This window comes from Diabrotica undecimpunctata, chromosome 7 (genome assembly GCF_040954645.1).
Source record: "Diabrotica undecimpunctata isolate CICGRU chromosome 7, icDiaUnde3, whole genome shotgun sequence".
Lineage (NCBI taxonomy): Eukaryota > Metazoa > Arthropoda > Insecta > Coleoptera > Chrysomelidae > Diabrotica > Diabrotica undecimpunctata.
In genome coordinates, this window is record NC_092809.1 from 119,317,567 (window position 1) to 119,335,287 (window position 17,721).

Genomic DNA, 17,721 nt, shown 5'->3' on the forward strand with positions numbered 1-17,721 from the left:
TCGAATCAACATGAGAATCTGAAGGTAGACAACCATACCTACAAATGTGCATCCACTTTTCCCTACCTCGGCTCGATAATAAATGACAACAACATCAGTCAAGAAATACAAGCCTGCTTAGCGGTAATAAGTGCTTTTATGCATACAAAGACTTAATAAAAAGTAAGTTACGGAATCGTGAGTCTAAGCTTCGTCATTAGCCCATAGTCGTCCACTGCTGAACATAGGCCTCCTCGAAAAACCTCCATTCAGATCTATCTTGCGCTGCTGCAATCCAGTTGGTACAAATCCTCTTTATGTCGTCAGTCCATCTTGTGGGTGGTCTTCCCGTGTTTTGTCTATCCGCTATCGGTCTCCACTCCAAGATTTTTTTTTCTATCTGTTTTATAGATTCTAAGTCTAAGCTTAGGATCTATAAAACAGTAATTAGACCAGTGGTCACATATGGATGTGAAACGTGGACCCTCTCAACCACTGATGAAAATTAACTAAGAATATTTGAGCGCAAAATAATAAGGAAGATATTTGGACCAATCCAATACAGCGATGGTTCGTGGAGAATTAAAATGAACCACGAGCTGGATGAACTAATGCAGAGCGCAGATATTGTCAGATTTGTAAAGTCACAAAGACTAAACTGGCTTGGTAACCTAGAAAGAATGCCAGATAATCGAGCTGTAAAAGTAGTCGAGAGATGGAAGCCCCAAGGAAACAGAACAAGAGGAAGGCCCCGTAAATATGGATACATGACGTAGAGACGGATCTTAAAACCATGAACATCAGGCAGTGGCGAAGGAAAGTACCCGACAGGGCAGAATGGAAGAACATTGTTAAGCAGGCCAAGACTCACAAAGGGTTGTAGCGCCATTAGAAGAAGAAGAAGAAGAATTGTCTGTGCCAATAGTCTGTGCCTTAAATTCGTCACAGGTTTGATATGTGTCTTTGTGCGGTTGATGAAAATGTAAGTTAAATTTACTATTGAATATGTATCAAAACATATACAGTGACACTGCTCGATGCCCTTTTTCAGTACACTGAGTTTTGTACAAGACAAGGGCTGCCACAAGGAGCTGTCATCAGCTGTCAATTGTTCAATTTAATGATAAACGATGTGCTCGAAATGATTAGAAAGACACCTGGTGTGGAAGCCCTCCTGTATGCTGATGACCTCCTAATATGGGCATCAAGTAGCAGTCTGAGAGCGCTCGAGGAAGTAATGAACCAGGCTCTGAAAAATCTAGAAAAATGGGCGGATAAAAACTGCCTAACAGTCAGTACAACCAAAACCGTATATCAAGTACTTAGCCTTTCAACAAAACAGACTGCTGTCAAGCTGACGTATAAAGGAGTTGATCTGGAAAGACAGGACGTAACAAAATACTTGGGGGTGTACATAGATAAGAAAATGACGTGGAAACCTCAAATCGACAACATTGCAGAGAAAGCCACAAAGAGATGTCGACTGCTCAAATGTCTCACAGCAACAAATGGGGCGCCACGCAAGATGTCCTGGTAGCAACATACAAAACCTATGTCCGGCCGATATTAGAATATGGGAGTGAAGCTACAATAACTGCGAGTACAAACACCACCTCCAAGCTTGAAGTCGCCCAGAACACTGCCCTTCGCGTCATCACCGGTGCTCCAAAATCAACACCGATTACATCAATGGAAGCCCAGACCGGTATTGAACCAATACAATGCCGCAGAGAGCAACACGCGTTAACCTTCTGGGAAAGGCAAAGACGAATACTTCCACAAAAATGGGACGAATATAGACAAGCAGCTTCACGTCTTAAAACACAAACCACTCCGCTTACAGTAGCAAACCAAATCATGGAAAAATACCACATTGTCCTGTCGGACGCCGCCCCCTTCCCAGCGCAAACCACACTGGACGGTGTCTACCAAACACAGAATTACTGCTTGAAAACCATAACGACCCGAATCACTTATCGTCAGACATTGCCCTAAGGAAAGCCGCCCTAGAGACGATACACACCAAGTACCCAGCGCATGAGTGGATCCACATATACTGCGATGGATCCTCGATGCCGGACTCGGGAAGAACAGGAGCAGGATACGTCTCAACGTTCTTCAAAGGCTCTATAGCTATGGGTGCCCCTCTCACCAACTACGACGGCGAAATTGCTGCTATACACGAAGCTGCAAAAAATCTTGAGAATTTCCAACACCCCCAAAAAGTTGCCCTTTTCATCGACTGCCAAGCCGCAATCCTCGCCCTGTCGACAAATCGATACACCGACTGTGCCAAAACAATATCTTGCCGCGTCCAACTATCGAACTTGATGGAAAAAGGGTGGCTGATTACTCTACAATGGATCCCTAGTCATGTCGGTGTTGAAGGAAATGAAGCGGCGGATGAACTTGCAAAAGAAGGCACTACTCTTCCACAGCCCCCTAGCTTCCAATCGTACACATCAGCAAAGTCCACCATTAGAAGAGGAATCAAAGCGAAGATAAAAGAGCAGCAAATACAAGCCGGTGCTGGAAAATCTTGGGCCCACCTAATAGAGTCACCAATCCCTCGCAACTTGCCGAGACCCATTAGTGTAGCCGTGTTCAGAACAACTACGGGGCATGACTACCTGGCCTCCCATCTACATCGCATCGGCGTCCGCGAAAATGACAACTGTCCACTATGTGATCAGCCCCAGATGGATGCTGCTCACCTTCCAGAGTGCCCAGCCCTGAAAACAGACCCACCCGAGGAGGATGAAGATCGCCTACGAGAAACGGCTCGTCTATAATGGTCAGCGCGCCACCAAATGGCTAACATGCCAAGGGTGGGCGTTGGCTAGTAAGTAAGTAAGTAAGTAAGTTTTGTACAAGTCATACATGACTTTTATATTTATATCGGGATTTAGATACTTTCTATTACTATTTCTGTCACAATAATGACTTTCATACGATGGAAATATCTCAATAAAACTGCATACACTTTGCTCATCCTCTAAACGGGTCTTATTGTGTGGTATTTACATGTTTTCCTCGTCGATCAAGCACAGGAGTCATAATAATTCACAATTATTGTGAACTGATATTTTGATTTCCTTGTTATCAAATAATGATGTATTTGAATTGTATCGTATATAATTAGTAAGTGTTGTTAAAAGTATACGTCAGCATCTCGAATTTTTTGTCCGACTATGCTATTAGATGAACAAAAAACACACTTTACATACTTGACGTTATCACTGGCGACGTGAAGCGACTAATTTAAAAATATTTAATGCATAGAGTGCGAAATAGCTTAAATGTACGGATGGTTACTTTAAATTTAATAGTTTACCACACCGAGGGTATTAATTCGAATAATTGCTTCACTTTTTTATCTCAACATTTCACCTTAAAATTAACATTTAAAATATATATAAGTCTCATAAAGACTTTTTAAACTAACAACCGTCAGTTTTAACACATCAAACCGTGTAATTATTTTAAATGTGTATGTTCCCTAATATATTCCTTTAATTATCTATACATCTGTGGGAAAAATTAGATAATGGACACCCTTATTAAAACAATAATTAAATAATTAAAGATATTTTTTCATTGAGACATTATATGAACAGCGTTAACAAACGTTTACCTATAATTAGAGTAATAAAAAGCGAACACAAAAGACAAACAAGAGAAGAGGAGGAAAAGGAAAGTTATTTCTTATACACTAACCGACAGGAAAAACGGGGCACTTGCATTTTTAAAATAAAAACTTAAAACTTTAATTCCCTTTAATCTGTTAATAGTATAATAACGTAAATACAAACGAAACAAACTATTTTAAGTAATTTCTAATGAAACCTAACTACTTTAAAGAAAATAAATGCATAAAAAATCAAAAATAAAGAACAATAAGACACTGAAAACTTTATTTTCAAAACTTTCACAATATTTATTATAAAATCTTAACACTACAACAAAAATAACCAAACACATAAAAACGAAAGGAATAACACCAGCTTTCAGAATAAATAACAACTTAGGCAAATATATTAAAAACAACAAGAGCCAAAATAAAAAGTACTTACACAGTGGTGTTGTAGCGTTTACGCTACTGATGATATTCGAAGAGAGTAAGAAGCTCACTGCTTTTGCAGTCAATGGAAAAGGATTGTATCAGTTCACTACAATGCCTTTTGGTCTTGTGTCTGCTCCGCAGACTATGTGTCGGTTAATGGATTTGGTAATTGGTCCTGCTTTAGATCCTATTTGTCAGTATTATCTTGATGATATTCTTGTTATCACTCCTGATTTTGAAACTCATATCTCTGTATTGCAGCAGTTGGTTCAGCGTTTAAAATATGCAAATTTGACTATTAACTTGATAAAAGTAGCTTTTGTCGTGAGTCTATTAAGTTTTAGGGATATGTTGTAGATTCACATGGTCTCCATACTGATCCTGATAAGGTATCAGCTATTCGTGATTTTCCAGTGCCTAAAAATACCACTCAAGTCCGTCGATTGTTAGGAGTGGTGGGTTATTATAAAAAAATTGTCAAGTCTTATTCTACCTTGTTGTCCCCTATCACTGATCTACTTCAAAATAGGAAAAAGGGACAAAATATTGTGTGGACTCCTGAAGCTAATGAAGCTTTCATTAAAATCAAGGAGGCTCTCACAAATTCCCCAGTTATGGTAGCACCGGATTTCTCTAAGCCTTTCTATTTGATGACTGATTGTTCAAACACAGTGTTACGTAAAAATATGAGTCATAGTTTTAACCTTTAAAACATGTTTTTATTCTAATATGTTGTAGAGTTTACGAGAGGCCTCGATTTACCTGAGCGACCTTCCAGAACCGATGCGAGGGAAATCCAGTTTGCCTTTACCGTTTCGCCATCGAAGGTTTTAGACTATTCGAGATAACGGCACTGGTATATAATAACGGAACTTTATTTGGAAGGGACAGTTAATTCTCAACACCCGCGCTCGCGAATTTGTTACGTACGGATATAATAAATTATTGTCAGATCTTCTTCTTCTTAAGGTGCCATGCATTTCTGCGTAGGCGTCCACCGTACATCGTCTTGTCAGGTGAGATGTTAAATAATTCTGTTTTTAGCAGCATTGCGAAGCATTTCATAGCTGTGGATTCCTGTCCATTGTCGAATATTGCGCAGCCATGACATTTTTTTACGTCCGAGACCTCTCCTACCCTCTATTTTCCCTTCGAGTATCAGTTGCTGAAAAGTGTATCGTTCTCCTCGTATAATGTGCCCCAAGTATGCAGTCTTCTTACTTTTTACATAATTAGATAGATTAATTGTCAGATAAGTTAATATAAATAAAGAAATAAATTAAATCCGTAAGTGTTATAAATATTGAACCTTTTAATAAATTCACAACAAATGGTGTCAGAACAGTGGAATACTTAGATAAATTGCGAAAATAAATTACAAGTGAATATAAAATAAATTGTGAAAATGGCTACGATTTATGAGCTGACAGTGACTAATTTAAGAAGACATCTTGAAGACAGAGAATTAGCTTCTACCGGAAAAAAGGCTGAGTTAGTCCAACGACTAAAGAACGCTTTGCTAGAAGAAGGACTAGATCCAGAGACTTATATATTTGAAGATGCTGTCCTCTCGTCGATTTCGAAAGTTTCTGGTGATGTAGCCAAAGTTTCTGGTGATGTAGCCAAAGTGTCTGGTGACATCGCATCATTAGAGAACAAAGTATCTGGCGATATTTCGAAAGTTTCCGGCGACATCGCTTCTTTAGAAAGCAAAGTTTCTAACGAGATTTCTTCCCTGGAAAGCAAAGTTTCTGCTAACATCTCTTCAGAAATCTCTAAAGTCACTTCTGAGATGTCTGCCCTGGACGATAGAATATCTTCGTTAAAAAACCAAGTTGCTGCCGATAAGTTGGCCTTCGAAGAAAAGATTAAAGAGATGGAAAGGAAGATGGAAGAAACAGGGACAGCAGAGAGAGGTAACAATCCGATTACAGTGGAGATAAAAGAAGACGAGACGAAATTTAAGTTGGAGACACGGCCGAAATTTGAAGGAAGTGGAGGTTCTATTCATGTTAAAGTCCCAACTTTCGACGGAAAATCATCATGGAACAACTACATGAAACAGTTCGAATCAGCCGCAAGAGCAAATGGATGGTCTGAAAAAGAAAAGGCTGTAAACCTGACTATCGCTCTTCGAGGAGATGCCTTAGATGTGCTTCAGACCATAGCCGTAGAGGAGACCGATGATTTCGAACAACTGAAGAAGAGGTTAAATATGCGATATGGCCACGAACATTTGGAGCATGTATATCAGTCACAGCTTAAAAATCGTAGACAGAAGAAAGATGAGGCTCTTCAAGAATATGAGGTAGATATTGCCAGATTAGTACGATATGCTTATCCAACAGCTCCCGAAGACATGATGGAAAAATTGGCCGTTCAAACGTTTATTGATGGTCTTCGTGATCATGAAATGCAGAGAACACTGCGATTAGCTCGTCACAAGACGCTGGTTGATGTCCTATCCGCCGCCCTCGAATACGAGTCAGCTACGCAGGCCTCTGGCGGGTACAGTAAAGTTAGGACTGTAAAAGAGGAAGGAGACGAAGATAAACTTGACCAGCTCTTTAATTTGATGAAAAGCATGACATGCAAGAAAAAGAAGACCATAAAATCAAGAAACTCACCATCAGGAAAACCAGAACGAGTCAACCTTAGGGGGGCAGCTTCGACCCGGAACTCTTCCAAAGACCCTCTTATACTAATAGCTTCTTTGAAATGTCGTGAAGATAGTGTATATGTAGATGGAGACATAAATGGTAAAAAGCATACGTTGTTGGTGGATACCGGAGCGACCAGAACCATCATACGCCCGACAGTTATAAACAGCCGAAAGAAACTGTTACCAACGAGGTTGCGACTTCGGACCGCTACAGGTGAAAATGCTAACATTCATGGAGAAATCCAGGTACAATTGGGAATTGGGGCAGAAAAGTTTGTCCATACTGTTATAGTTGCTGACATCGAAGAGGATGTTATATTAGGAATGGACGTAATGAATATGCATGGATTCCAATTGGATTTTAAGAATAAGGTAATCAAAGTTGGCAACGAGGAGGTATTTCTCCATCCACATAATGACAACACTGTGCAAGCAGCCATTACAGAAGATACAGTCGTGCCTGCGAAAAGCGAAACGATCATAGTAGCGCGACTACAGGGATTTGTGGACGAAGGGAGACCTGTTATGATGGAGCCTTGGAACCACGACGATGAGGTTGGCCGTGGAATCATAATTGGAAAGGAATTGGTGACTTCGGCTAAAGAAATTCCTGTGAGACTTATCAATGTCAACGACTACCCAGTGACCATAAAGAAAGAGACAAAAGTAGGAACTTGTGTACCTGTGACATCCATAATTCGTCAGGCGACAACATCTGATAATTCCAACGACAAATTCGACCAAATGGTTGCAGTTGCAGGACAGTCTCTAAATCAGATAGAGAAAAGGAAATTAAGGGAATTTCTTCGGCAGTATCGTGATATTTTCGTACCGAAAGGAGGAAAGACGGGAAGAACTACCGTTGTTAAGCATAAAATTGATACTGGTAATGCTAAGCCAATTCGTCAAACAGCTCGACGATTACCACAGGCGAAGAGAGAGGAAGCTGAAACGATTGTTCAGGAAATGAAGAAAGACGGGGTGATAGAACCTTCTACGAGTCCATGGGTCTCTCCGGTGGTCCTGGTTAAGAAGAAAGACGGAACGACGAGGTTCTGTGTGGATTACCGTTTGCTGAACAACGTTACCAAGAAAGATAGTTATCCTCTGCCTCGGATCGATGACACATTGGACACATTGGCTGGAAGTAAATTGTTTTCTACTTTAGATTTGAAGTCTGGATACTGGCAGGTAGAAATGGACCCAGTCGATAAAGAAAAGACAGCCTTCACCACAGGATCTGGATTGTGGCAATTCAACGTTATGCCATTTGGACTTTGTAATGCTCCTGCGACATTTGAGAGGCTTATGGAAAATGTGTTGAGAGGGTTATCTTGGAAAACATGCCTGGTTTATTTAGATGACATAATCGTCTTGGGGGAGACATTCGAAGATCATTTGAGGAATTTAGAAAACGTTTTTAATCGACTTAAAGCTGCCCAATTGATGCTAAACCCCAAGAAGTGTCAGCTATTTCAAGGTAAAGTCAATTATCTGGGTCATATAGTCAGTAAAGAAGGAGTGGCCGTGGATAAGGGAAAAATCGATTCCATTAAGGAATGGCCAAAACCAACTGACAAACATCAAGTGAGAAGTTTTCTTGGACTATGTACTTACTACCGGAGGTTTATTAAGAAGTTTGCAGATATCGCTAAGCCATTAACGCGACTTACAGAGGAAGCAAGAGAATACCGCTGGGATATAGACTGCCAAAATGCCTTTGAAACGTTGAAAAAGCATTTAATAACAGCACCAATTTTGGGGTATCCACTGCCAGAAGGAGAGTTCATCTTAGATACGGATGCAAGTAACGTGGGAATTGGAGGAGTGCTGTCTCAGATTCAAGGAGGACAGGAACGAGTCCTCGGATATTTTAGTAAAGTCCTTTCAAAACCTGAGCGGAATTATTGCGTCACGAGAAGAGAACTTCTGGCAGTAGTGAAATCAGTAGAGCACTTCTATCAATACCTCTATGGAAGGAAGTTTTTAATCCAAACCGACCATGCCGCCCTTAAGTGGTTGATGCAGTTTAAGAATCCAGAGGGTCAGATAGCCAGGTGGATCGAACGACTCCAAGAATACGATTTTAAGATTGAGCACCGAGCCGGAGTTAGCCACAGAAACGCTGATTCTCTTTCCAGAAGGCCATGCCCAGCAGAGTGTCCCCACTGCAACAAAACGGAATCCAAGGAAGCAGCAGTGCTAAGAACGACGATTGTCAACGACGACTGGACGCCTACTAAGATAAGGGAAGAACAAGAGAGAGATCCAGTTATACAGAAAATCCGAAAATGGAAAGAGGAAAACCGTCGACCACCTTGGCAGGAAATATCAAACCTATGCTCAGTAGTTAAGACGTATTGGGCCCAGTGGGACTCATTTATCATCGAAGATGGCTTGCTTAAACGAGTCCTGGAAAATGATGACGGTTCAGAGAAGAGAAGACAGTTGGTGATCCCAAAGAGCAGAATAGCCGAAGTACTTCGTCAGTTACACGACAGTCCATCGGGAGGGCATTTTGGTGTAAGGAAAACCCTTCAGCGAATTCGGGAACGGTTTTATTGGATGAACAGTTCCGACGACGTAAAAGACTGGTGTAAGAAATGTACTATTTGTGCTACGAGTAACGGGCCTCACCGGAAAAGGAGAGCTCCTATGAGACAATATAATGTTGGAAGCCCGTTTGAAAGAATAGCTTTGGACATTGCAGGGCCATTTCCAGAAAGTGAAAATGGGGGCAAGTACATGTTGGTAGTAATGGATTACTTCACTAAGTGGGTCGAGATTAACGCACTTCCAGACCAGAAGGCCGCCACCGTTGCAGATAAGTTGATCCAAGAATATATCAGCCGATTTGGAGTGCCTTTGGAGATCCATAGTGACCAAGGCAGGAACTTCGAAAGTGATCTATTCCAAGGAATATGTGATAGACTAGGCATGAAGAAAACAAGAACTACCGCGTATCATCCGCAATCGGATGGTATGGTAGAACGAATTAATAGGACAGTTGGCAAGTATTTGACAAAGATGGTGTCCGATCATCAGCGAGACTGGGACCAATACCTTCCGTTCTTCACAATGGCCTACAGATCTGCTGTTAACGAATCAACGGGCCAGACACCAGCCAGAGTCCTATTCGGACGCGAAATACGACTACCTTGTGATCTAGAATTTGGGTGTCGACCTGGAGAAGATGTAGCAGGTGAAGATTATGTGATCGAATTACGAAGAAGAATGGACGATGTACATGAGTTGGTCCGTTCCCACCTTCAGATCGCTAGCGACCGAATGAAGAAACGGTACGATACACAAGCCGAAAAGGGTTGCTTTAAGAAGAACGACAAAGTATGGCTGTATAATCCCAAGAAGCGAAAAGGTTGTTCTCCCAAATTGCAGCAGTTTTGGGAAGGTCCATACCTCATCATGGAGAAGATCAACGATGTCATCTACCGAATAAGCAAGATTCCGAGGGGAAAGCCGATGATAGTACACCATAACCGGTTGGCATCTTTCGAAGGTGACCACGACGTAGATGAAGAAGTGGAAGTAAACCAAGTCCAAGATGTGTTTGACCTCACGTTTGAGGAATTCATGGGTGCCTATGGAGGTACCGGTAAAGCGAGACATGGTGTTACCACTGAAGAAAAGCAAGATCTACTCGCGCTCCCCGATGACTACTCGCTGGCCCTTACCATCCCGGCCAGTATCAAAGACGCACCAGGGTTTTCATCCGTCTTTCGAAGGAAGTTTGGTCGAGTTGCAGAACTTCAATGCCAAGTGCCAGCTCCCGGTAAAACCTTGAAACTCCAAGATGCATCACGTTACCTTTTCTACCTGGTAACAAAAGACACTGCCCGTGACCAACCTACCTACCGAGATGTATGGGAAGCCTTACTTCAATTGAGAGGGCACGTACTAGAGTCCGACGTGCAAAAGTTAGCCATGCCAAAGTTGGAGTGCCGCCAATTAGATTGGAGGGTTATCCGAAATATGGTGGAGGAGATCTTTAAAGACACCGAAGTCCAGGTGTTAGTCTGTTGCAATCCGCATAGTTACTGGTGCGGAGAGAAAACCGTCCCTTGTCATTTTTATACAACTGGAAGTTGTAAAAGAGGGTCCAGTTGCCGATACCAGCATACCGTTCCAGTTCTAGTCCCAACAAGGTTCCAGGAGGAACCATCTTTTGAGAGGGGGGCAATGTTACGTAAAAATATGAGTCATAGTTTTAACCTTTAAAACATGTTTTTATTCTAATATGTTGCAGAGTTTACGAGAGGCCTCGATTTACCTGAGCGACCTTCCAGAACCGATGCGAGGGAAATCCAGTTTGCCTTTACCGTTTCGCCATCGAAGGTTTTAGACTATTCGAGATAACGGCACTGGTATATAATAACGGAACTTTATTTGGAAGGGACAGTTAATTCTCAACACCCGCGCTCGCGAATTTGTTACGTACGGATATAATAAATTATTGTCAGATAAGTTAATATAAATAAAGAAATAAATTAAATCCGTAAGTGTTATAAATATTGAACCTTTTAATAAATTCACAACAACAGCATCTGGTGGGGTACTCTATCAAATTGTTGATGGAGAAGAACACCCTATAGCCTACACCAGCAGGAAATTAAATAAAGCCCAGAAAAATTATACTACAACTGAAAAGGAGTTGTTAGCTATAATTACAGGTATTGAACATTTTAGATATTTTCTTGAAGGTCGTTCGTTTACGGTCATAACTGACCATAGTAGTTTGGTGTGGTTACAAAGTATGAAGAACCCATCTCCTCGTTTGGCTAAGTGGATTTTAAAATTGGCACAATACGATTATAAAATTGTTCATCGTAAAGCTTCAGGTGTAGTAGTCGCTGATGCACTCTCTAGAACTTTTGATATTAATTTGTTAGACTTATCTTCCTTACAAAGAGATGACTGGTATCGGAAAATGTTGTATGATGTACAGAATGTACCAGGTAAATTTCCTGATTTTAAAGTTGAACATGGTGTTTTGTATAAATATGTCTTAAGTTCCATGGATGCCCTTACTGAAATGTCGGATTGGAAGATAGTCGTTCCAACTCCTAATAGAGCAGAGGTTTTGGCCACCTTTCATGACCATCCTACGGCAGCTCATTTTGGTTTTTACACCATTTGCGAACATTTACATAAATATCAGGAAGATGCTGAATATCTTCTAGGCGGTGTAGCTTATCTGATATTGTGGGAAAGTTATTGGCATTCTCTGAAATCTTACCAAAATAAATGTAGCGTTTACGCTACTGATGATATTAATTCAATTTAAAAATTGTATTAATATCATCAGTAGCGTAAACGCTACAGTGTATGCAAACTTAACTGTAGCGACTGCCCAAAAATTTACATCGGTCAAACTGGTAGAAATTTTAGTAAACGAATATCAGAACATAAAAGGGCTTTCAATTATAGAAAAACAGATTCTACATACGCACTTCACCTTCTAAATCATAATCATTCTTTTAATGACGAATTTCAAAATCTTCACATTCAAAATAAAGGCCTTAAGCTATCCCTGTTAGAACCTATGGAAATTAACAAATTAAAAAACACAGATATAATTATGAATGAACAACTTGAGACAAACAGTTCTCCCCTCTTCAACCTATTTCATTAAAGACTATAAAGTGTAAACGCATGCCAAAAATAGATCACTTGAGAAAGGAAATCAGCCGAAACAGCTGTAGTGTTAAGATTTTATAATAAATATTGTGAAAGTTTTGAAAACAAAGTTTTCAGTGTCTTATTGTTGCATAAAATGAATTTCCATCAAGTAACGGTCGAATCCATCAATTATTTAAAAATAAAGAATACACTATTCCTATCACTTTTAAAAATGCATAGGTAGCTGTTGGTATTATATTGTTATTCTTTTGTTTTTGTTGATGTGAGTAAACTGTTAAGTCGAATCAAGTGTCAAACATAATTTTAAGTTGAATTGCGTTGATTTAATCTCAAGAATTATGTTTGTAAATCCCGAAACAGCGCCTGCTTTTGTTGCGTTGCTTCAAGACTGAAGAAGTGAGCGATATGTTGCTCAAAAGTATCAAATATCCAATAGTACTGTGCACCGTATTTTTACATGTTTCTTGACAACCGAATCTTACACTAGAAGACCTGGAACCGGTCCCCAACGAAGAACTAGTGCCCGTGATGATCGCTTCATCTTCTTACAAAGTCTACGAGATCGTCGTGCCACGGCTGTACAAATCCGAAATCAACTTGAGTACTTTCGGGAGACTAACGTAAGTGAACGAACAATTAGATGAAGGCTTAGAGAAGAAAATTTAAGCAGTTGCAGACCTGCAACAGGCCTACAACTTCTCAGGCGCCATCGAGTTGCGCGGCTTCAGTTTGACAGAAACCATGCTCATTTTACTGTAAATAATTGAAGGCACATTCTATTTACCGATGAGTCCAGGTTTACCTTGCGGTCTCTAGATGGCTTTGAGAGAGTATGGCGAAGACCACATGAGTGTTTTGCAGAATATACCTTCAATCCTAGGGTAGACTATCAAGGGGGCTCAATTATGGTGTGGGCTGTAATTTCTCACAGGCTACAGAATTGTACATCATTCCGAGAGGCTCCATAATAGCTGCCAGATATATTGATGAAATTCTCCAAGATTTTGTTGTGCCTTAAGCTGGTTTTATTGGAAATGACTTTGTTCTTATGCACGACAATGTCAAGCCTCACAGTACTAGAATGACTCAACAGTTTTTAAATGAAGTAAACATTTCTGTAATAGATTGACCAGCATTGAGTCCAGACGCAAACCCAATCAAACATGTTTGGGACATGCTTTAGCGAAAGATACGAAGTGGTGTTCCTGATCCTTTAACGTTAAATCAGTTACAAGAAGCCCTTTTAAAGGAATGGGAACTTATTCCTCAATAGGACATTTCTCATTTGATTTAAGGCATACCAAATAAAATTCAGGCAATAATTCCAACACGTGGAGGAAACAATTATTATTAAAATCGGTTTGTCCGGACACATGATTTAAGTTTTCATTAATTGAGCGTCATTTTGTTACAACATTTACTTACGTTTTTTCCTTAATTTTTAAGTTGTTATCTACTGAAACGGTTCTTTGTTCAAAAGTTAAATTTTTATTAGAAAGTACTTAAAACAGTTTGTTTCGTTTTTGTTTACGTTATTATAATAAAAGTTTAAAGAGAATTAAAATTTTAAGTTTTTATTTTAAAAATGCAAGTGCTCCGTTTTTCGTGCCAGTGAGTGTAGTTTTTGAACATACTAAAACAAAAGAATTCCGATATAGGTACCACTCTTACTGGATTTGTAGTTCAAAGCTGTGGCTATGGTTTTGTTTCTTTGTATTTGGTTATTTATATTCTTATGGTACCAAGTTGGGTGGTAGATGAGTGTGCCTAATTTAAGATGGTAAATGCTCTGGTAAATGGCAACACGGTACATAAATCAAGATACTAATATCCGGGTTTCAGTCTGGTAGAGGTGTCTTGGTCGGGGTTCGTCAGAGCTAGACTACAACTGGTTCACGAGTGATATAAGTAAAAGAAAAGAGAAGAGAATAAAATTACTAATTAAAATTATTCTAACAACAAATCAATCAAATATAAGAAACTCCCCTTTATTAATAGTCTAACTCATTCTGTCATATCCATATTCAAAAATGTTCCTTATATTATTATAGCTAAATATAATATCATGAATAACTATTTTCAAAAATCAAAGACCCAGTACCAACTTTATACAAAAGTAATGTTGTTTATGAAATACTGTGTCTATGATGTCAAAATAGCTACATTGGCCAAACATCACAATTACTAAAACAACGCATCACACAACATAAAAGTGATTGCCACTTGGAAAAAAAAATACTTACGCAGTAGTTGAGCACTATGAAAACACCGGTCATATGCTAGACTATAACAAAGCTCACATTTTGGCACAGACTGATAACTACAAAAGTAGATTATTTCTTGAGATGTATCTCATTAACAAAAATAAAAACACTTTAAATTATAAAACGGACACTGGACAGTTAAGTAACATATATTGTAATATATTGAACAATAAATATTGAAAATAATAACTAACATTCAACTTAATAACAACTAACCTTAATAATTTATCAAAGAAATATCATTCTTCTAACGTTTCTTTTATTGTAATTTTTATTTTTACATTTGAAGTAATTTTAATTTTTTTTTATCGTATTGCTGTAACGAACGGGTTTAAGACAATTTAATCTTGACATTCATTACATACTTTAATGTCAATTTTTATTTGGGAAATCTTATAATTTCTGTATGACGTTTCGTTTGAAGCGTTTCGAAGCCGAAAGTAATGCTATCCATGGATGATAAATATTACCGATGTTTCAGATGAAGCCACCTGTCTACAACAATTTGATGGCGGCCATTCAAGATATAATTCTTGTTTAACGAGATTTTTCATATGTTTGGGAAAAAATATACGTTTTATTATAAATATTTTCCACGTCTACAGTTTTATATACGTTGTTATTAAAATGTTGTCGGTTTCTTATCGGTAGTTGTCTTATAAGGCGGAACATATTATTTTTTCCTATTGTGACAAAATTGTGCATTCAAAAATTTTCAAAAAATGCATAAGTATTTCTTAGCATTATATCTTTGTGCTGTGAGAAAATTAACAAAATTGTATGTTTGGTTTTCCCGCTTTATACCTGGAAAAAAGTAGTTTTTTTGAATATTTTCGAAAACGAGAACATAAAGTTTGCTCAAAAATTGTCAAAATAGTTCTAGTGATCACGTATACCTTTTCAAATTTTTTCAAATTTTTTGAATGTGTAGTTTGTCTTTTGGGAGTGCAGATCAACCTTAACGGGAGAATTTTACTGGCATGATTCGGTGAGGTTGCCTGTTTAAAGACAAATGACACGTTACTCTGTTTTTGACAACTATTTTCAAGTTAGTTTTATGTAATCAAATGGACTAGCCTCCAATAAAGTCATCCCAGGAAAGCACCTAAAAAATATTGTTAATATCGTTTAAAGACTTCTGCTAAAAACGTTGTTTAATTTGTATTTTGAGAACTATTTCCAAAAGTGGATATCGCAACTTCAAATTACACGTATTTTAAATTAAAATTGTGGTAATTTCCCATTAAAAATAGATATTTTTGTAGTATTATCATTGATATTAGCAGGAAAAGGTCATGTCCCAAACATGATCATCTTTTATTTATTTCGATGGTTATCGTTTTTGACCATTAAAATATCTTTTTGTACATAACTTGACAATAATCGATAATAATGTGATAGCTGTAATTAATCACTTCTGTTTTTATTTTTAGGATACTTTCAGTCAACTATGTGGGTGTAGAACAACTTCTAAAGGTCATTACGCTGCTATAAGAAGGGTTCCGCCAAATATGCGAGAAATACCTAGATCAGTATCCGAAGGGTTACCTAATAATACTAATTTGAAAAGCACCAAAAAGCACCCTAACTCCAAGTTTTCTGATAGTAGAGGTAGTAGTTTTATATCAAACGCTAGTAGAACTACATCACTCTACGACAGAAATAGGTCCATAGCTAGTGAGCACGGCGGATTGCCAGATAGAAAAAAGTATTTTATATTACCGTTGAGTTTAAGTAAAATATTTTCTAGAAAGGGGTCAGAGGGTTTTAATAACAGTACTATTAGTAATTCCAGTTTGAAAGATACTGATGTTACAGAGTTTACACATGTGGATTTGGTTAAGAATATGAATGAAATAAATGATAATATAAAATGAAGTTTGTGTTTTACTTTTAGATTAACTCCTTTACATTTACTTTCTAAATATGCTCACTATATTTATGTTAACCTTCGTCTTCCCACGTCGGTAAAATTACGTGGAGTCCCATGTGGGTTCCATTTGTACCCCAGAAAAAAAAATGCTTATATTTAATTTTTATTATAAGAAAATGAAATAAAATCTTAAATTAGGTAACACATTTTTATTACATCAAAGGGTATATCGAACAACAAAATAATTTTCATCATTTAATTAAATTAACTGTAGGAATAAAAAATAAATCTTAGGACCGAAAACTAGTCTGAAGTTTCTTGGCATCGGGTGCAAATTACTTCCTTGATATGGTGTTCTGCACATACAAAATTTTTACACTGCTTACAAAATTGCCTTGATTTACGATCTTTATTTCGACTACATAAGTAGCAACGTCCACTTGAAGATCGTTCACTTGAAATGCTTCCATTTGTATCTTCACCAGCGCCAACTCTGGAACGACATCTTGCACGTACTGCTTCAACGTCTTACTCAATCGTACTCCCTCATTATATCGCCTGGTAATATTTTCTTTTACTAAAGCTTCTTCTAGATTTAGTAAAAAATTACGTCTATCATCTTTTTCTCTAGATGAATCCGGGTACTTGATACACCATAAGATGTAAGCATTCAGGCCAGAAATATCCAATATTTGGCCAAACACTATCATTGGCAGTGTTCTGTTCTTAGAGTTGCGACATGCGCGTAGTAATTTGCAAAGCCACCGATAACACAGATGACACAGATTCCCACGCGGGGTACGAATGTACCCCAAGCCGATCATAATTTATTTGCTTTTAATTTGAAACATCGTTACTGATTTTATGAATAGGATATTATTTATAATACAAAATAAAATTAGCCAAACGAAACAGGCGCTAATTTCAAAAATATTACAAAAAATGTCTATCTGGGGTACAGCTGTACCCCACCCGGGAAGGCGAAGGTTAATAATCGTTCTCATGATGATTATATTAGATTTTCCCACCTAAGAGCTGAATGTAAACAACTGTCTGAAATTTGCTTCAGCAAGTATATTAAAGGTATAGATACTGGCCTAAGAAATGATCCAAAATCATTTTGGAAGTACATCAATGATAAGCGATCTAGTCATAACTTACCTAACTCATTATTTTATCAAGTCCAATCTGCAACAAATGGTCAAGACATAGCTAATTTATT

At 38.3% G+C, this 17,721-nt stretch overlaps 1 protein-coding gene across 1 annotated transcript in view; it reads left to right on the forward strand.

Annotated features, from left to right (window-relative positions):
• Positions 1-16,504, forward strand: part of LOC140445745 (pyrokinin-1 receptor-like) — a 202,115-nt gene extending 185,611 nt beyond the window's left edge. Inside the window, exon 4 of the mRNA XM_072538055.1 lies at positions 16,060-16,504. Coding sequence (XP_072394156.1) covers positions 16,060-16,503 — 444 coding nt within the window. The 3' untranslated portion in view covers position 16,504. The remainder of the gene's footprint in view (positions 1-16,059) is intronic.
• Positions 16,505-17,721: the final 1,217 nt, after the last annotated feature.